Source organism: Myripristis murdjan, chromosome 24 (genome assembly GCF_902150065.1).
Source record: "Myripristis murdjan chromosome 24, fMyrMur1.1, whole genome shotgun sequence".
Taxonomy (NCBI): domain Eukaryota; kingdom Metazoa; phylum Chordata; class Actinopteri; order Holocentriformes; family Holocentridae; genus Myripristis; species Myripristis murdjan.
In genome coordinates, this window is record NC_044003.1 from 31,539,952 (window position 1) to 31,562,481 (window position 22,530).

Here is a 22,530-nt window from a genome sequence, read left to right on the forward strand (position 1 = left end):
TATTTTTCTCTTGATTGTCACTGAATGTTGTCTGAAATTGGAATTAAATAATGATGACAAGAGGCCAATACTGAAAAAAGGAGGTGTGTTGGTGAATTATAAACTAGAATTACCTCACACACTGGGGGCTTGATGTAATTGGATGAGTGTTTCAAAGCTGGGCCTGTGGAGTCTGCATTCTAGGCATTAGATTTATGGGAGGTTGACACTGATTGTTTATACTGTACACTACAACCCAAAAACACACTCAAACTAATGAAGCTCATCCACTGACTGGACTGTTTTTTGACCCACTTGTAAAATCTGGGGGTGGGGTGGACAGGGCTACAAGTCCTGATGAATGTTGTGTAGTAAACATAATGAAGTACAAAGACATGGAGAAATCTTCTCACTGGTCAAAAGCTTTTCTCATGGGAAAAAACTGTGTCATATTCTGCAAAATTCCCGGGTTCCACGATGTGTAGGCCACAGATATAAATCTCCTCTACGTTTAATGTTTAATGTGAGGTAGCATCAGTGTCTGTGTTCAATTTAAATGGTATGCACACACGCACTTGTTTAGAGGCTGATCTTGAATTAGTTTCCTTCTCCTCTACTTTGGCCGATCATGCCAGCTCAACTAATGGTACTCAACCTGAGTCAGCTGAAGAGAAACATTTATGATTCACTTGCATCAGCACTTCCCATATTCAGAACCTTGACTTCTCCATATAAATCATGAAGAAAAAATGTTTTGAGTAGAGCCTCTTTAAAGACTAATATCAAATGCAAGCTGCCATCCTGGTTAACTTTAGTAATTTATCCGTAATCATGGCTGAACCAGCTGCTTCTGAAATATAGAGTCCTCACAAGTCAGTATAATGTTAAGTAGCGCTTTCCTATTCTTTCCTCATCTGTGCTAGAAGGAATTGAAAGCTACTGAGCCAATTGTCTATTGGTCACGGCCTTCATACTTCCTCCAGCCCATGAACCAAACCCAGAAACTGAATCTGAAGTGTTTTAGAGTGTGTTGCAGAATCCTGATTAGGCACCCCCAAGTGATATAGAGTTGCATAAATTCAGAGGGGCCTGTGTGCAGCCGTGCATGAAGGGTCTGTCAATAATGAATTGGGCGATGGGCGAAAATAAACCTGCAGGAGGCACAGTGAACCCCCCAGGGAGATGCTGAGAGAGGAGGCTTCAGGTTACATGCACTTACATCGGGACTAGCCTTTACTGTACCTCATTTTCAGTGTCAATGTGCTTAAAAGCATTCAGCAGCCGGGAGTGGCTATAGTGCAACACCAAAAAAAGCCTCTGGAATGGGACTTTCCTGTCTGTGCCTGAGGAAAAAGGCTGTTGGCACACCACCTGGAACTGAAAGTGAGGCAAACACATATTCTGCATTATGTTGCATTTCAGAGTGAGAGGATGTCACTATTTTTGCAGTGACTGCTGCAGTGACCTAATGACCTCATCACTATTCTGTATTCCAGACCATCTTCATATCATTTTTTGCTAGCCTTGCAGAGATAATTACTCTCCACTGACTGGCAGGATATTATTAAAAAAAATAAATAAATAGAAATGCTGGCAGCCTAAAAAATAGCACCATCCTATTCAATAAACTGGTGATGAAGCAAGAATTTCATGTACAGTGAACAATGTTATCTGAATTGGACACTCCATTTTCAGCTGTTTGTCATGCAAAAGGGTTAGCTAAGTTAAGGTTAAGTTAAGGCAAGCAAAACAACTTTGGTTAAGGAAACAATTAAGGCTAGGCCAGTAAAGCATTATTACGGTCAGTTCAAAGTTCAGGATTATTAGGTTTAGGTAACTAAAATAGTTTGATTAAGGTTGAGCAAGGCTTTGGAATGTTAGTTTTAATGCTTATGCTAAGAATTCAAACGACACCCACCTCCAGAAATTAAAACTGTCAATCTCTGAAATGGCTCATTTGTGGATGGGTGTATATTTGGTGTCACACATCTGTCCTCTACTTTTTCTTCTTTCACACAATCCTTTTGTTGTAGAAATCATATTTCTCTTACTTTTTGTGGTTGAAACATTTGCAATTTGAGACATGCATTTCATAAGGCTTTGCTAACTTTAAGCAATCCAAGGATGCGCAGAAGACTTGGTGTTATTTAGTTGTTGTAAAATGGGCTGGCTTTTCTTTGACTGTGGGCTCCACTCAAGCCTCTTGTGCTCCACCCATTTTATTTATTTATTTTTATTTATTTATTTCATCCTGCTGCACAGCTCAGGGTCAGAGCTCAGTTGCAATGTGGTGTCGAGCAGAAATGTGAATTTTGTGCTTCAAACCAACCAAGAAGAAACCAATGGGTGAGGTCCCTATGTCCATCTTTTTTTGCAGTCGATGGCTGATGTGTATTGAACTTCTTTGGTGACAAACTCAGAGTGAAATCTCGTTCAAAGTTTGACAGAGAATAGCTGCTAGGTGTGTTAATGTCATGCATTCACATAGTGGACAGTAAAACAGTAGTGCCGTAGTGGAAAAAGCTGACTTATTAAATATTTATGAAGGTCTTATAAAAGGCCACCATGAATCCTTTATGAATTGTTGTGAGGAAAAGAAATTTGGGCCAACTCTCTTTAAAACTCTCGCTGAAAAACATCCCTACTGTCCCCAATCCTAGCATGAAACAATATGGTTTTATGTGAACTTTGTCATCTTTGAATGTTACTACACAATACCTTGATTGGAGCTGTTGGAGGGGAAGCGGTCAGATTTCTTGAGTGTGCGAAAATGGACCTTCTTGCTGGCTTGACTTTCCCCGTAGAGCCCAATCGACTGAACCTGGATGATGTAATCAGTTTCCTCCTCCAGGTCCCAGAGAACGCAGGCTCGACTGGTGGTGTTGACCTCCCGGATGAATCGCTGCATGTGGCCATCCTGCCTCTTGGGATTGAAAGAGAGACACTGAACAAAATGGAGCCATGACTGGACATATGGATAGCTTGGTAATTGGTAACAACCTTAGTACCCTCTGTAAAAATCTTAAAAGATGAAAAAACAAAAACTAAAAAGAAGCATATATCTACTGTATTATTATTTTATTTTATTTTATTTTATTATTTTAATATTTTTATATATTTTATTTATTCTATCCTAATTTGTTTTATTATTTTATTATTAGTAGTATTATTATTACTATTATTATTTTACTTTATTTTATTTTTTTTTAATTGATCTTATTTTATCGTGTTATCCTACTGTGTTTTTTACCTTTTTATTCTGCTTCTATTGTGTTATCTTGTGGTGTTTTATCTTGCTGTGCAGCACTTTGGAAAACCTTGTGTTTGTTAAAATTGTGCTATATAAATAAAGTGGATTGGATTGCATTGGATTACTATATACGTTAGTTGCAAATGTGAGAGGGAAAGTGGTTAAGAAGTGACCCATCGCTCAAGAAAATGTCAGTTTCATTGTCTGAGAATATGGCATTTTATGTATTTCAAATGAGATCTCAACTTGAACCTAAAAAGTTGTGGAGTAAAACTTCTTCCAGATTCTGGAAGTTTGTTTGAGATGTAATCTTTGTGCCTCAGACTTTGTCTTTGACCTTTGAGAATGTTACCAGGGCTATCAAAGCCCATAAGCTGTGGGAATTTATCCTCCAACTGACATGCAAGGCTCCCTACAAAGAACGCTTTCCAGCCCATCTGCACCCAGGCAGGCTTTGGACCAGATGTCTTCTTATGTGTTGTTATTGTGCTTTGTGATTTAAGCATTTGATAAAGAAACTCACCAATCTCTTGAAATAATGCATAATGTAACAATTAAAGTGTGGTATACTCATAAGGCAACTTCCAGTCCAGGCTCAGATTTGAATGTATAACATGATGAACAGCCATGCATGAGGACAGAAGTCAAGATGTGTTTTGCCACATTAGTCACTCACAGTAAACAGCAGAGCTAAACAGCTGCATAATCTATTGAGTTCCATAAAAAGACAATAAGCATGACTGCTGTAGTTGTATGGTTTACCGTCATTCAGCTTTTGTATTCACTGGGATGCTTGCCTATTTTAAGCCTTTAAAATCTATTCATCTTGAAAAATGCACTTTGGCAGGCACAGATATGTGCATTCACCCTGTAACCTTGTTTCATCTTGACAAATAAAGCATGCCAAGTTTTATTTTGATTCCAGGCTTGGGGGCGAGATTAAGCCAGCCTTTCTCCATGCTAAGTAAAGCTTTTTAAGGTGGTTGCTCAGAATATACATTCAGACAAAAACAAATCTTTATTCACCATGGATATTGTGTATATGTGCTACCACTCTCTCAGTATGCTAGGCAAACTCAGGATATCACAGTAATTATGGGTATTTGCTGACCACACAAAATTTCCACTACGGAGTTCAGTCAGTGAACTAATTATAATTTTCTTCAGTATGAACTGTGTGTAGCACAGACTGTCAAGAGGAATTGTGAATTGGAGGGAAATGGCTAGCAGGTGCAGTTCTTTATGCTGCCCAGTTTGCTAAAAGAATCTCAATAGGATTTGGTAAAGGTGCCAAATGCCAAAGCCCTCCAGCCATGGCAAAAAATAAAATTGAGGTCCTTTGTCTTTCCATCGGAGCTTGTTTTACTGAACTTTCCAAGGCTTCCCTGGCTTGATTTTCAGATGCGTGACTTACTTGTTGTGAGATTGAGAAGCCAATGATGATATCTCCCTCTGGGACCTCCCAGGAGACAGTTGCTGAGTCAGCCCGCAGGTGCATGACGGACACGTTGACAGGAGCTGGTGGCCGGTCTGATGAAAAGGAAACAGAACAGGGGTGATGATGCTTATGTGGCAGAATGCTAATGTGCAAATTTGGCGAACAGAATTACATTTAGGCAGTGTAGAGTGCTAAGATAAAAAGAAATGCTACCCACAGGAACTGAACCACTGGACGTACAGAGGTGTAAATGGTATCTTGTCTGTTTCTGGGTAAGCAAGAAAAAGAGTATTTTTCCCAAAACGTTGGAGTATTTAAAGAAGCCTTTTAAAATACATGTCAGTGAGGAAGACTGTTGAGGAAGAAAGTCATACTATCAAGTCAAAAATCATTACATTCAATTTATTCTCCATTCTCCGAGGTGTTGTCGCCCCTTTTTTTTTCTTCAACTGTCGGCAGACCGGCGAAACGTCGACGTCATTAACTGATGTCGACGTTTCGTGTAAGTATGTTAGTACGTTAATGCCCGTTAATGCCTGTTAATACCTGTTAATGCCTGTTAATGCCTATTAGACTGGGGATCAAGTTCCATCTCAAATGAGAGTTGTATTTGTTTTTAGATAATTTTAGCTAGCTACGTTTGTTTACTAATATTTGCGAACTAATATTAGCGAGCGTTAGGTAACGTTAAGTACCCTTAACCATGACCTTTTCCTAACATTAACCATGACAACAAACCTTTTCCTAACCTTGTCTTAGTAGTTTTGGTGGCTAAAGAAGCAAATGAAAGTGGTCAAAGTAGCTACTGAGCTAACGCATACGAAAACATGAACAGTCGTGAGGTTGATGCAGGCTCCACCACATTGTCTATAAGTCTAAATGTTGGTATGTAATGTATTTCGATGCTAACACATTATGTAGTGCTGTAGATTTTCTTTTTAACTTCATGCATGTAAACAAAAAGGTAGCAAAATTAATGTTTTCAAAAGTAACAACAGCTGATCACTAAATTTCAAAAACTGCAAAAAAGTCATCTGCTTACTGTAACTCGTTACCCCAAACACTGCACTTTTATACTGACAACCTGATACATGTCTTATCTATAGTGGACCTGCTGAACATACAATCTGAACATAGCTTGTTAGGTTGCTAACCAAAAAAACATAGTGATTGTTAATAATGACAACATGAGTGTTGTCAGGTTAAGTGTCAACACTTAACCTGGCATCACTCACGCATTACATTGGTACTCACCATGGCTGTTCATTTTTTATGAAAGAGGGCAGGAAGTCTATACTTTCAAAGTACTTGCTGTCACTTTTGTGAGTAACTCAGTGTGGTGAGCAAGGAAACAGAGCAGAAAGATGTGGCACCACAGCGTGAGCTACAGGGGAGGATGTGCATTCACAGCACACAGCGTCAACGCTTTAGATCACAACAATATTACACGCAACACCTCTGTCCCACAATTCTCATCCATCATACACTGACATCTCTATTAGGTAATTACACTGTTCTGCCATCGCTCCTGAATTATTGAAACTCAGTCTTAGTCAAAAGCACACATCAGCCATGTTTCTGCAGAGGATCATGCAAGTACTTCCAAAGGTAATCAAAATAAAAACACAAATAATTACAGTTTAATGATTACTTTGTGCATATTTGTCTTTTGCAGTCTTTTGGAGGCAGTGTCACATTTTGACAGTTGAGCTTTGACAGGAAGCCCATGGCAGCTGAGTAATGCTCCACTGTATTAATCTCCTAGCTCATTTACTTCTTAAAATGCAAAAATATATTGCTTGCTTGCAAGCAATATGTAATGTAACGTCACTGCAAATCACAAATGTTTCTGAATTTTACACATTATTTCCTGTTTCTTTTAAACTGCCTTGTCCTTCAACCTGACAGACCAGCTTTTTAAAAGTAACCGGGGTATCCATTTCATGTCCACCCTCCTTGGACAGAGCCACATTTCTTCACCCCGTCACTTCAAGCCATCTATCATGATTTAGTTGCCAGTGGACAAGCTGATTACGGAGGGACACAAAAGCCTGGGAAGCAAATGGGCAGGAGAAACAGAGGGTGACAGGTCCAATAGAGGGCCTATACAGCTTTTAAGTCTCAAAGCAATCACTTGGGTCAAATGGCTAGGTAGGATGGGATTGGTTGGTGAGATAGACCAGAAGGAACCTGGAGGTTCTCTTTAGGGCTTTTGCAGTTGACACAGGTCTAATGGACTTTGTGTGTTGTCACAGAAAAGTAATGGATGCAATGTGGAGAGGGGCAAGTGAGGAGACGTTCTTAAGTCTTATGTGAGAAAGGATAAGAAGAAAGATGGTATCTTTCTGTGGATAGTGTCTGGGAACAAATATATGGGCTACGATGTAATGTTACACTAGGGAGCTATGCAGGTATGCCCTGGGTGACAAACCCAGTTTCCCCTATTTTAATAATTAATAAAGTTTATTGTTATATTTGCCCTGCCTAAAAATAGAATATCTCTACTACAGCACAGCAGGCACTGATGTGCATAAATTGTATTTGTCAAAGATGTACCATATTGATAGCCAGATTACAAGTTCTAGCTTTGTGAGACAGCACAGTGCAAAGTAAATGCTAACAGAAGGTTGTATCATTAATTAGTATTTACAAAGCTTTTAGTCATTTTGTGGGCTCAAGCCGACAAAACCCATAACACAGTTGTTTTGAAATGGCAGCCAGAGGCATGTACAGTACGAGGATTATAATTCATCCAAAAAGAGCACTTGGGAAAGAAAGATGAAAGAGAAAATGATGAAATTGGGAGCTATTTCAAATGATTTGCAATTTCATCCCTCCCCGTTCTTCTCACCTGCTACTCTCTCAGCGTCTCTTGCTTTTTATCTCTCACACTCTCTCTTTTTCTTTCCCCTCAATTCTGCAATTCCCTCTAATTTATATCAGAGTAATGTCCTCCTTGTAGTGCTGCAAATTTAGGCGATCACACAAAGTATCGGAATGACTTCTCCATCTTATCAACCAATGACATTGCGGGAGGTCACAGGACCCTCAGGTCATGCTATCAGTCTTTGTCTCCCCGTTGCAGTCCTTGTAGCATTATAAGCCTAGTGGGGTCAGGGTCAAACACAGGCATGGCTCACTGCTCTTTGCTCTCATGACATGTCGGTTAGTGAAGGGAAGAGACTGAGCTGAACAGGAGACCAGACTAATGGTTACCCAATAATAGAGAGAGTAAGGGGAAATGAATGTTCCAGCTGGGGGCTACAAGAGGGCGGGTTGTTGGTGATGCCGAAATCGCAAAGTCACGAGGACGTCTCTGTCTTATTTTATCCATTCAATAGAAGCATGTGTGCTAAAATATTGGCTGTAGTTTAAGAGAGGGCAAAAGTCACGTTGTCTTTGATCATCTGAGGGCTGTGGGAAATGAGTCATATGTGTCTTTACAGTAAGTTTCTGTGTCCTTCTGCCTTTGCTTTGTCTGAATGTAGTGTGTGTTATACCACTAATAATTTTACACATTTGTGTGATGAAAATTTCAATGATCATGATAATACTGGCACATTATCATCTACCAATAACCTCAAAGCACAACATTTTTGTTCAATTCAGTTGCCAATTCTTTCTTCACATGATGGGTCAGAATCAGAATCAGAAATACTTTATTGATCCCCAAGGGGAAATTGGGTTACTTGCAGTTACGTTATGTGTCTTAGAAATTTGTAATAAATAAATAAATAAATAAATAAATAAATAAATTTTCATTATGTGCATTAATCCTGGTTGTAAAAAAGCATGGGCATTGTGTGCATTATTTCTAAATATCTCCGTTAATTCCAGAAAATATTACAACAATAAATACAGAAATAAGAAATTGAGCATATGTTAAAAGTCTGCCTATATAAACCATATACACATGGGGATACTGCAGAGTTGAATTGTTGTAAAGTCCTACAGGTATAAAATGATTGCACTGTTAAATGGTTAAATAAACAGTTAAATAGTGTACAGTTATGAAAGATATGGCTTTGACAAACATCAAGGTTACCTCATTTTTCACTTTTTCATTTATTTTTTTTTTAACATGATAAGCTTGAGTGATGAACATTTCATGATCTTGATAATGATGGTGTGGCTTTATCTACCAGTAATAAACTTAGCAGATGCTGAATCAATATTTGGCCCTGAACACAAATGTAATAAACCGAGATGGTCTTCTCTAATTTAGTTGCCAAATCTTCTTGTCACATTGTACGCGTTTTTTTACAAACACCAGGATGATCTCCTTTTTTTGTTTTGTAGTTTTATGCCAAATAAAATGCCAACACTGGACAGCCTCCGGATAACCTGGCAAGCTGCCACTCTTTTCATTGGAGAACATTTCAGGTTGCCACACTGAACTGTGGTTGTATCCTTGTAAGTGAGTTATCTACCGTGAACACTTTGCCAGAACAGCGAGAGTATCAATTTATTTTGTCGGGATAGCTCTGAATCCTTAGTTAGCAAGCAAACAAAGCCAAGCCTTGATGACCCTGGGCATAGGTCCTACAGTGCACACTCCTTAGACTAAGGTACACCATTTATCTAGGAAAGGACATGTTCATTTCTCTTGAAACTCATTGTCCTTTAGGTAATGGGGGTTATAGATATCCACGCATGGGCAAGAAAGCAGCCAGTAACCATGATGCATGGTCGGTAGGTCATATATTGCTGATGGAGCAAATGACGGTTCAGATGAAGCAGGCTATGAATCATTGCGAAATGCATTAGTGCCCTGTTGCCATACAATTTTCATTTCCATTGTAGGCACTTGAGCAGGGCAAGTATATTTTCAAATTGAAACATCTGGATATGGTGGCTTTCTTCTACCATGAAACCTAACTTATTACTTTCTAATTTCCGCATGCAGACATGTCCAATTTGACTTTAAAAATTGCTCTTTTTAACTTTTACCCACAAAGTCTTTCTGAAATGTGTGATGTGTGAGCAAAATGACCCTGAGATCTCAAATTAGTCATCAGTGTTGGTTAAATCTGATTGGGCAGGCTCAAGAGCAAGCGAGAAATAAAAACTGTGGCTCCGTGATTTTTAAGTGCAAATATTTATCATGAAGTTCAATCTTCTGCCTGATGTTTCCCAGTGATCCTTTGTAGCTTAGCGTTGTTTGATGTTCCCTTCCACAGTAATAAGTGTCATTGGGGAGACTTCAATATTTGTTATTGGCCACGTGTCTTGAGTAGCCCTGTCTTCAGAGGATGTTATGTAAGATCTGAAATCAAACAGTGATAGGGCGAGGCATACGTTAGGGTCACGCAAATGGTAACATCCTCAGGAGACATGGGTGCACTGTCAGGATGAATCATAGCCTACAGCCACAGCGCAGCATTAGCTACTCTCCATCTAACCACAGTGCAGACACACAGATAGCTAAAGCACTGGTGGATCTCTGAGTGGCTGTCAAGCCATGTGGAAAGGAACTCTGTTGTATTTGAATTTGTTTAAGAAGAAGAAGCAGAGGAAGATGAAGAAGAAGAAGAAAGAAAGAGACTGAAACAGTAGTCAAGGTACCTATATGTGTCTCATGTAGGTGCTTGAATGGGAAATATGCATAGCACCTGCATTGTTTGTGAAAAAAATGCTTTGGGTTGTTTTTGTTATTTTAAAAAAATATGCAAAAAAGAGCTTGATATTAGATTTTCTAGTTGGTAGAGAATACAGGGTCAAGCAATAAAACAGCTGTATTACCACCATAACAGATTGTTTAAATACAGACCAGGGCCATATTGCGTTTGATCATCATGCCATTAATGTCAAACAGAACTGTCAGCTTCTTGTAATAATTAATCTGTTGAATCCAAATTGCATTTACTTTTCCACTGTAACTTTTCCAATGTAACACTCTCATACACTCTCAGCTGTGTTCCCATTCTTTTTGGTAATTTTAATGATTTCAACGTTCAATGTTCAAAGTAGCTTCATGAAATGTAATATAGTGCCATTTGCTCTATGGCTTCAGTAAATGCCCTAGCTTTTACTGACAATGTCAAGCCTGAATGAACACGCAGCATTTTATTCTGGGGGCGTAAAGGTTCTCAGTGATTGATTGGTTCACTAACATTGTCATAATAGAACTCCCATGGGTGTATAATTCATATTGCTTCAAATACTCAAAAGGCACAGTCCTGTGGATTTAGCAAGGTGATGGGCTCTGTGCCTTGATGTTATCGATCATACTTCAGTCTCAGTTTCCCCTCAGTGATATTAGCAGTTTGTGACAGTTTGAGGGTCTGCTAGTATATCATTAAGTCTGTTATTATTCTTGCAGCTCCTAATGTTTTAGTCACCTGTGTGTGATACTGTAGATTCACTCAAAACAGACATATAAAAGCCATAATTAATCATTCTAGACCCCATGAATTTTTCCTATTTCAAGACTTTAATTGATATTCCTGGATGTATTCACCAGTCACTGTGCACACAGCCTAATCTGGATTGGTTTTAAACTCAGCCACTGAAAGTCTAAGTCTACGAGCAGACACAGCAGGGGATTGTGATACTGCTGCTCTCAGGCCCCAATGTTGCAAATCGTCTGGCAGTGGATCTCAGTATCATGCTGTTTCTTTTTTTTTTTTTTTTTAATCTCAGCCTCAGCTCTGTCTCTCCCCACAGTGCCTTTGAAAGCCAGTTGCTTGTTTCATCTCTGCGATGGATTCCTTTTTGAGTTTGATTTCAAGATGACATTTAGATCCTGCTTTTCTTTGGTGTTTGATGCCATGTGGGAGCAGTGGCTGTATGTGATCTTGATATCATTGCTGTAGTACACTGGTATCAACTGTAGGAGCAACATGGGTTATGGTGATTAGTCCGAATTAATTATTTTACAAGGGTTGAAAATGTTCATGGACATAGAAGTAGAGCAAGCATCATACATTTTTCTCCCTCTAGGTTCAGGACAATGCTTGGCCAAAGTTCTGTTTTGTGCCCTGGAGCATTTGAATGGAACAAGCTACCAGTCTCTGTTAAGAATACAAGAGGCCAGTGTAGCTTCTGGATGAAAATAAAGCTTTGGCTTATGGAGTGTGTTAAGGAAGTATCAGCAGGATACTTAATTTTGTTTTATTTTGTTTTGTTTTATTTTAGTATATAATATTCATTTTATTTTATTTTATTTTTTAACATTTCATATTCATTTCATTTTATTTTAGCACTTGACGGTTACTTTATTTTCTTTTATTATTTTTTTTTTAACATGTAATCGTTTTATTTTATTCTAGTGTGTGTAATATTCATGTTATTTATTTAGCACGTAATAGTCATATTTTATTGCGCAATACCACTGCTGTGTTGTACTGTTGGTGACACATGCACATAAACACACACACTCACACTCACTAAAGACCACTAGAGCTCTCAGGCTTTATTGTGCTTTATCGTTTTGATGAAATGCACATATGATTCAAGTCAAAAAACTTTATTTGTCCCTGAGGCCAATGCACAGGCACAAATAAAGTTTTTTGAATTGAATTATATTTATTTATGTGTAATATAGTAGTGAAAGAATATCAAAAGTATATCAATCATTGGAAGGCACAGGCCAAATCCTATACTTTTCAGTATAGTTGTCTCTACAATAGAAGCATTCCCTGTCCTTTGTGATCTCCCTCAGGTACACTGTCTACTTTGTCAGGAATCTGCAGGCGCTGATACAACTTTGTAACCAGATGGGACCAGGTGTCAGTTCGAGGTTAATATAATCGGTGGCCAAACCCCCATGGGCAATTTGGCTGTAAAGTAGCAATGCTTTATCATCACAGAAAGGTGAAGGCTCAGAGCTGATTTTCTGAACAGGTTATCTATAACCAGGGTTTCTAGCAGCCATCTTATCAGTAACAGCGGGCATAATTGTTGATGTGGTAGTTCTATAAACATCAGCAACTACACATCAAACTGTCCAAACAACTGTATGAAACTTCTTGTTATCACAGAGCTGCAAAATGGAGAAGTGAATAAATGACTGGTTGTTGCAGTCAGAGTTTTTGTCAGCACGACACTGTAGCCTCTGTTTCTGCATGTTTGCTAAATGTCAGCTATGTGATACAGCAAGGAAAATGATCAGCACATGGACATGGGCCCCACTCTGATGGATTTTCCTCTAATACAGAATATCTATTTGTCAAGAATGTGTCACTTGGTTTATGAACAGCAAATTGCCAATTTAGCAGAGTGATATGAACCTGGCCATCCAATGAATTGTAATACACATTTGTTTATTTTCTGGAGCACTATTTTGGCCTTACACAGGATTAATTTTTCTGCATGCTTGTTTTCAGACTGTATAAATAAATATTGGTGCCTTCACTCAATCATTTCTTCTCATTTGGACCCAGGAAATGAAGAATATCAAGTCAAGGTTATTTATTCTGTTATGCTTGTTATGTGACTGCCTTTCCCATGACTTAGGGAGAGATTGCAGTTTTCGTTTATTTTGCCACACACTGGGATTCTTTTTGAGTGGGTGAACATAAATTCATTTGGATACTGGCAATCAGCTCAGTGCTGACCTTATTACATGGAGAGTGGGACCATATGTCATGTTTCTACAAGTAGATATGAACGATTAGAAGTCAAATGTTACAGAGACAGGCAGGAGTCATGTATCTATACATTCCGATAATGCAGTCATATTTCTTGGTGACAAACATGGCTAATAGATGAGTGAAAAGCTTAGAAAAGGAAAAGCAAAAAAAAAAAAAATACCAACAGAATATTCACTGAACATGTTTTGAAATATGATTATTGGAAGCATGAAACAACAATCACCAGCCAATATTCTACACTAGCCTTCACCATTTTGCACTTGTGGATGATAGTTTCTTCTCATGAACTGAGTAACATGCTCTTATGACAGCACAGAGACAGTGTCTTAGCCTCCACTTATTGTCTTAACTGAGAGTTCACAGAAAAAAAATCCTGCCATTGTGTCATGCATCCTCGAAAATTATATAGGCTGTCGTGCTTTTCTGATTTATGTTTACAACGGTGACTTATGATAATCATTATTAACCAAAGAGGTTAACAATTAATTCAGCCGTTCCTCTGAATGATGTGCCACGGTGAACCCCACAGCATGCACCTGAATGGAGGTGATTTATTCAGTATTTATTTACCTTGGAGTTTGTTGCAACAGTAAAATTTTAATGATGTTATTGTTCTTGACAACCTCATGAGGAACTACTTTCTCCCTTGAGATTTGAGATGCTGTCACGTTTTGCATATCAGAGCAGAACATGGGAAAAGCTCTGAATATTTCTCTCCTTCAGACAGACGGTACACTTTCACAGACGCACCAATCTGATTTGCTAATGTAGGACTCAGTTCCCTCAAGAAGAGATAGATAGATAGATAGATAGATAGATAGATAGATAGATAGATAGATAGATAGATAGATAGATAGATAGATAGATAGAAATTTGACCTAAATGGGGTAGTAATTAACAAACAGAAATTCTGGATCTTGATATCTAGGTCAGAGTCTTACATCTGTTTGTGATTTTAAATGTGAGACCATACAATTTTGCTTCCATGAATGGTCGGATAATCCTACATGGCATAACCAGAGCCAGGCTGGAGATAAGACAAAGTGCCTGTCGAGACTATATAGATCTGAACTTGGTTGTCCAACTGGTGCTGCTGTGTTATACTGAATTTATTTAACAATGTGTGACTACCTTCACTTTGCCTTACACTGTACACTTTTTATAGGAATTTTGTCCAGAAGCACCCTGACCCAGATATAAGAATGAATTGATATCTCCTCAAATAAAAGTAATGCAGACACTTGGAGATGCTTGCCAAGTCAGTAGCTCCATAGACATTCTGTAAAGCAAAGGGAACAACCTAGATGGCTGTAGTGTAGAATTCCCTTATCAGGAAATTATTTCTAGGCTAAATCTGGCTGTCAGCCAAGTAACACTGTCAAGGTTATTATCAAGGTTATCATAATTATCAATTAAAATATATAATATGAGTGGTTTAATATTGAAATCAACAGGAACTGTGCCCTTATTTTCCTAATTCAAAAGTAAAGAAGGATGGGGAATATCCTGATGCAACAGCCTAGTTTATACATATTTTAAATATACAAATGAATGAAAACAGAATATTACTGTGTGAATTTGCCATTCAGGTATAAAAAGGAAAGAGCCTATACTCCATGAGGTTTTACACGAAAATGGGTGACAGGCCTTATTGGTATGAAGTTGACAGTCAGGTTCAAAACTGAAATCCATCAGACACCTCGTCAGACACTGGCAAACACAGCTTTGTAACTTTACATGCGCTCCTGTGACTCAAGCTAATGGTGCATTTTGTTAAGGCTTTAAAGTACAAAATAATTCATTTGACTCCTTTGCTGGAGGGGTACTTACTTGCTCCCACCAAGAACATGTCGCTGCCAAAAAGCAACAGGACCACGGAGTTAACCAAAACAAGCAAGCGAGCCATGCCTTGATGAATGTTGATCCTCTTGTCACAAAGACGAAAAAAACGTAGGTTAGATCTCCTGTTTGCAGATTCCCTACATTTATGACAAGTTCATCACTTCATTTTTTTTTTTATAACATGTTGAAATTCCGTTTCATTAATCGTTTCTCCAGCTGTCACTGAATCGGGCTAGAGCGGGTCAGTGGGTTGTAAATAACCTATGAAAGTATGTGGCAAAGGGTGTTTTCACAAACATTTTGCCAAGCCGAGCAGGATTCTTCATTTCAATTCCATAAGCGCTTCATTCATGCGGTTGGTCTCATAGAAATCAGAGACCAGCTACGAGCGATAGCTGAGATATTAGGTGTCCGACTAAATCAGGAGACTGTAACAAGGCTTTAGCAGAATTATGATAATCAATCATCCATCTCTCCGAGTACCCAAATATGAACAGGTAGCAAGAAAAAAAAAATCTAACGCTCAAGAGATCGTTGGTCCCCCCCAAAATTGAGGGGACGCGTTGGAGCGATTCAGCACCATGGACAGCGTCTAAGTTTCAGTCTGCCCTCCGTCACTGGCGCTGCCTGTTCACGCTCTACGCGCATTCATTCACTCACGCGGATTGGTCATCCTCCAGCGTTTTCAGCGGCAGCCCAAACAGCCTATAAGACCTCTTAGTTTCCAACCACTCAGCTTTTTTTTTTTTTTTTTTTTTTTTTTTGGCAGAATGTATGTGCAGCATAGCATGATTATTCATCCACGTGTCATCAGAGGACTGCCGATCAGTGCACGCCTTCGCCGCTCAAAGAATGTCTTTCCTTTAACATTTAAAGAAATTATTTACTGCAGTATGAGAGGGAGATTACTGATACCATGCAATCGCATGAGCCACCCTTAATAACAAATTTCGGTCCAATATGAGAAGAGCAACAAGGAGCGTTTTTCATAAAATTGCATTCTGTTTCAAATATTACACGCCGCTGAAATGTTTGTCTGTAACTGACTGACAGGGATGTTGTGCCAAACGAACAATTTGCCTAAATATAAAAGGAAGAAAAAAGAAAGGACAAAATAAAAGAAAAGGGGGTGCAGGGGGAGGAGGGTCTAGTTTCTGCACGTGTGCACGGAGCCTGCTCCATTCATTATCTGGGGATTAGAATTCTATTAAATACGAAGTGATAGTGTCAAGGTCTCCCTTGTGTTCTCGCTGCATGCAAACACAATCTTAGCAGGTCGATATGCCTCATATCACAAGCTCATACACCGTGCATCACATAAGGCATTGCACATGCTGTAATAGAGATGAATCATGTTGATGAGCTGAGTGCACTGTGTTTTGGGACAAGTGCTTGTCTACAAGGGGTTATGCCAACAAGATGTAGGCTCCCGCTGTCATTATTTTCATGAAAATGAGGAAGAAAAAATGGGCTAGTTGCCTAACTATATAGCTTTTAAAATTGTGGCTTTTAGTTGATGGAAAGCATAAGTTATCTTTGAAGCATGTTTTCATAACTGAAATGAGAGGTATGAAATAATTCCATCAACAGTTTTGGTGTAGGTGTGTGGTCCTTCTCAAAACTTTATTGTTAAAATTACCTCTGTTTACCACTCGAAACATTTTAGTGGTTAAAGAGAGATTGTTCTCCACTCTGTGAAGCGTTGCCATGGTTTCTGTGTGCTCATCATCCCTCTTTGAATTGAAGCAGACAGAACCTTTTGTAAAAAAAAAAAAAAAAACTGCGCTATAGATATTAGATATTTGAGTTACCATGACAGCTGTCTATTTGTAGCTGACATTTCTGTGACATTTAGCTCAATAAGAGCTGTTCAGTTTTCTGCAGCAAAGATACTACCAGGAAAAATGGGACCATGGTGGATAATGTTGGGAAAAAAAAAAAAAAAAAAAAGTAGCCTAATTTTGTGTCAGTGTGTACCCCTATGGACCTTTCTATGTCTTCAGACATGTTTAGACTAGTTGAAGTGATGAACAGAAAATATAAGCCCAGTTATGAAATTGGCTTTTCCATGAATAGGGGCAGACTGATCATTGTGTTGCATACTCGCCTGAGGTATAATAGAGTTTGAAATTCTTCCATTGATTGATTGAGCTTGGCTGTAGTGCAGGATTACATTTTCTTGGTAGTGTCAATGCCACTTAACACTTGCTTGCTTTAGCTTGTTGTATCACTAACGAGTCTCATCATGACTCGCTTGAGCAACACAGTCTTTCAGAATCCTGGTGATGTGTGATCCCTGAGCAGCACTTCTTTTCAGTAAATAGAGTAATGGTGATTTCTACAGAAAGGAGAGGTTTGTACAATCACACACTAAGCCAGGTATTTACAGTGTATTTTACATAACATTTTCCTCTTTCAAATCATCTTGCAGAATCTCTCTAGTAGTACAGACATTAGTCACACTCCATTTGGATAGTCTCGTGTTGATGCTCAGTGTTCCATTCAAAGACAATAATTTGTCAAAAAGAGGTCTATTGAGTTTGAAGTGATGATCCTAATTATGTGAAAAGTTTACAAATATTTAATGCCTTGGCTATTTGTCTTGGGTTGGTAGGGTTTAACAACAGGGTCAGGAGAGGTTTAGGATTAAGGTCAGGGTCAGGGTTACATATTCTGTGGACATAAACCAAATCATGAAGTGAATACTATTTATCACCTAATCGTAAGTTTAATATCAACACTGGACTATCCAAAGGGTACCTTAGCCTCAGACCTTACCCATGCTGGGATCCCATGTTAAACGAAAACATGGGAACAAGATGGCATGATGACGATTCTCAAGATATGCCATTTAAGATATTACATCATTGACAATAATTTAACTTTTGTCTTGAAGTTTTGTTACTTCAAGGTATATATATATATATATATTTTTTTTATGATAAATTCAAACATCAAACGTGTGTGTGTGTTTGTGTGGTTGATTTAGGGAGTATTTCTGTTACTGGAGTTATATACCTTTTAGTAATTGCCCACACCCTTCTTGGCCAACTGGTGTGAAAGGTTAGTCTGCACTTCCTTATTCCATGACCAAGCTTTCCACAAAATCTAGTGATGTTTGGGGAATCCATTGGGAAGTTATGCTGTGATGCTGTGATAAGCCACACCCACTGCCATGCATCATCATGTTACCTCTTTCATTCCCCATGAGCAAGCTTTCCACAAATATTTTAAATGTTACATGAATTCATTTGGAAGTTATATGCCTTATTGCAATTGGCAATGACCACTGCCATGCCCCTTTTTGACCAGGCACCATGAAAAGTTCATCAGCTCTTTTTTGGCCAATGGCTAAACTTTCCACAAAGTTTTGTGCAAATCCATTCATAGATCATCATCCATTCATAAACAGAAGAAACGGGGTGAAAACATAACCCCCATCCAACTTGATGGAAGTAATCAGAACAGCCAGGGCTATGTATAATGGATCACATCCCTAGCAATTTTGCCATTAAAAGCCTCAACTATCTTATTTCTGAAAGAGGTCAGTTTGTAAGTCAGTAAGTCAGTGAGTGACATACCCACTTCCGTATGCCTTTCCTCTTAGCGGGGTCTGACACTGATGTAATTTTCACATTATAGGATTGTCCACAAGTCCAAATACATCTGTCAGCTTTAAGCTCACCATTTTGTAAACATGGCAGCATGGTTAGATGCAGCAGCCCAGCCCTCTTGTTTCTCTTCAAAAATGTAAACTTTCATACAAGAGAGAAAAGCACACTTGACCAGATCAGCCCAGATGCCCATAAAGCCACTCCACCCCCACATCTCAGACTGCCAGACCATCTGTCCCTGTCCTTGGCTCCAGCACACAAACCTTTGATCTTCAGACAGAAACCAACTATTAAAACAGTTCAGTGTGGACTGAGGAAACCACTTCAGCTCTACAGGACTGTTCTGAAGCTACAGACTGGGATGGATTTGTCGTGGGGATAGATCAACAGCTGTCCTCTCCTACATAAACCTCTGTGCTGAGAGTGTGGTTGAGACAAAGACCATCAAAGCGATTCCAAATCAGAAACCATGGCTCAACAGCAAGGTGCGGACCCCACTCAGAGTATGGAACTCTGTCTTTAAATGTGGAACCCCACAGGAACATCAAGAGGCGCAGAAGAGACTAAGGAAGGGGATCCGGGAAGCCAAGTGCCGATACAAACAGTGTATAGAGGAACACTTCAACAACAATGACTCCAGGTACATGTGGGAGGGGATAAAAACCATCACTGGCTACAAAGACAACTGTACAGTCCATCAAGATTCATAGTGTCTAAACTTTACATAGATCGTAGAGTTTCTTCTATACCATACACAAACAGGTTTATTCCTACCTTACATGTTTCGGCGGCAATGTTTTCGCCTTCATCAGAGGTGTCACTAGCTAGTAACATCACTATCAGCTGATGTTACACTATGAGTAACATCAGCTGATAAAGACACGTCACACACCACCTAGTGACACCTCTGATGAAGGCGGAAGCATTGCCACTGAAACATGTAAGGTAGGAATAAACCTGTTTGTGTATGGTATAGAAGAACCTCTACGACAACTGTACAGGCTTAGGTCCCACAGACAGTAAACTTCCTGATACCCTGAGCCAGTTTTAACCAGCAAAACAAAGACACCAAAATCCAGCCTGCACTACCAGAGACTGACCACCCAACAGAGCTCCAACACCACCAGGTCAGATCTGTCATGCACAGAGTTAATATCTGAAAAGCGGTAGGCCCGGATGGGGTTTCTGGACTGATCCTTAAGGCCAGTGCAGACCAGCCAGTGGGGATATTCACCACCATCTTTAACCTCTTGTTTGAACACTCTGTCATTCCCACATGCTTTAAGGCAACCACCATCAAACCGCAGTAAACTGCATGAATGACTTTCACCCAATTGCTTAAACCCCATCATCACAAAATGTTTTGAGAGAGTAGTTCTCTCCTATATAAAAACTGCCATCCTCTCCGATCTCGATCAACACCAGTTTCCATATCGAACAGACAGATCGACAGATGATGCAATCATAACAACTCTCCATGCAGCACTTACACACCTGGATCACAACACGTATGTAAGGATGCTGTTTGTTGATTTGAGTTCTGCATTCAATACAATGATCCCACACAAACTGGTTCAGAAACTGAGTAACTTGGGCTCAGGCACTGCTGACACTGCTGTAGTAGGACTGATAACCAACAACAACAAGTCAGACTAACCTTCCTCAACACCTGTTAATTAATTTCTACCCGGCCACCATCGAGAGTTTCCTGACCTACTGCTGCACTGTGTGGTTTGTTAGCTGCACAGCAGAGGACAGGAAGGACCTGCAGCAGCTGGTGAGGATGGCAGAAAGGGGGACTGGGACTACGTTGCCCCCCGTCTGTGACATAAATGCTGGCCGGCTCCACAGAAAAGCCAGCTGTATTTTAAAAGATCCCACCCACCCAGGACACAGACTGTTTACCTCCCTTCCCACAGGAAGAAGGTTCAGAACAATAAAAACACACACAAACAGATTAAGAAATAGCCTCTATCCACAGGCAATCAAGTGTGTGGACCCCCTCCCTCCAAACATTGAGTGTAATTTATGATGGCCCTTATTTATTGATTCGTTTTTATGTTATTTTATCTGAGTTTTCCTACTTGTTTTTACTGTTGAGAGCTGCTAAATTGTTTTTCATTGTTTGTGACAATAATAATACAGTCACTAAGTCTCTAAAATTATTATAGTTTTGTTTCAGTCCTTCCAAATCTACAACTTTTGCAGTCTTATAAATAAAATTAGTGTGCTCGAATTGTATGGAAACTCTCAATGTCAGCTACAGATTTAGATAAATATCTTATCTGCCACTTTTGATGAATAATATTACTAATCATTATCAGCCCAAACCTCTCAGTTCTAGCCATCATCAGCTTCAAGGATGACAGTTTGATGAAAATGTGGGCTGGTTTAATTTAATAAGCCTTATCCAATTGGTTTATTAAAGTCTGTGGCACCCTGGTGTTTATATGCAAAGTCTTATCTTGGCATTACTTAATCATCTAATAAATTACTTACAGCATTGGCTCATCTGTGTGTTCAACTGTGTGTATAAGTGGGCTAAGCCCAGACAATAAGGCAGGTTTCAAGAGGGGAGGTGGGAAAGAAATGAAAGATGGAAAGAATGTGATATTGGAAGTATAGGCAGGCAAAGATCTTAAAGTTGTGGGTTACAAATGCACATTCATTTTTTTTTTTTTTTTTTTACCACCAACAAAGTCAAAGAGTCACTCTGAAATCTCATAAACATAGCAGAAACGTGAAGGACAAAATGTTTGCTCTTCATGTTTCTGCTAATCATTTCCCAAAGCAAGCAGTCATATTTTAGAACTCTATCATTTCATTACTATCATATCATTTGTCATCCCTTTTATCCAGCCATTGGTTTCCATTCATTCCACTACAAAATGAAAATGAACTTTCAGAGACTTCAAACTTTCTTCACACCAGTATTCCATCTCCATAATAAAGTTGTCCACATTATTTTTCCTGAAAGCAGCAGCACTGTTATGTTTTGATGACTTGAAATTAGGCGGTGTGAAACGGTCTCTCCGCCAGGGAAAGTAGTTTCCAGTGAAACGTTTACTTTAAACAGACAATTGTCACCTCTGTGGTTTGTGAATGTTAACAATTTTTTGGCCAGAAGACTATAAGGTGGATGTTTCAACCAAATATTCACATTTGAAAATGAAAGGGATTTTGATATATGCTGAGAAAACTTGACATGACTTTGACTTGACATGAACTTGACTTGACTTTGCTATGCCAAATATGGGTAAACTTTTTAACTTTTACATGAAAGTAAAACAGTACTTTGAGGAATCATATTAAATGAAATAATTAAATAATATATACATTTTCTCCAATAAAAATGAAAGAGGCTACTGCCATAAAAAGGTAAATTGAACTTACATCACCTCAAGATCATCTCTCTCCGTTGGTTTTTGATAGAAGAGAAATTATTTTTACACACAGATTTTTTTGGAGAACCAAGCCATGTTGGACAGAGAGAGAAAAAAGTGCACAGCAGCACTTGTCCTGCATTCCTCTCGGGGCAATGCAACTTCATTCTGTTTTTGGACAGAGTTTTTTTTACATTTTTCTAATAATTACTTGACTGTTCCTGTAGCGTCTGTTGCTCAGATATCCTTTCCATATGGGAGAGCACTCCCACCTTGTGTGTGCAGTCTAGGTACAACATGAAGTCAAATTACACAAATTCAAACTGTGAATCAAACACACGGTGTACCGCAGGGGATGGACTGTAAGTCTCCCACATTTTAATGTGTCAGCACTGTTTGCAGCAAATGAATTTCATAAAATCCCCAGGAA

At 39.0% G+C, this 22,530-nt stretch overlaps 1 protein-coding gene across 1 annotated transcript in view; it reads right to left on the reverse strand.

Moving 5' to 3' along the window:
• The window catches only part of fndc4a (fibronectin type III domain containing 4a), a 37,158-nt gene extending 21,437 nt beyond the window's left edge, over positions 1-15,721 (reverse strand). The window contains exons 1-3 of the mRNA XM_030046688.1: positions 15,092-15,721; positions 4,644-4,759; positions 2,698-2,902 (exon numbers count right to left, since the gene is read on the reverse strand). Coding sequence (XP_029902548.1) covers positions 2,698-2,902; positions 4,644-4,759; positions 15,092-15,167 — 397 coding nt within the window. The 5' untranslated portion in view covers positions 15,168-15,721. The remainder of the gene's footprint in view (positions 1-2,697; positions 2,903-4,643; positions 4,760-15,091) is intronic.
• Between the last annotated feature and the right edge of the window lie 6,809 nt (positions 15,722-22,530).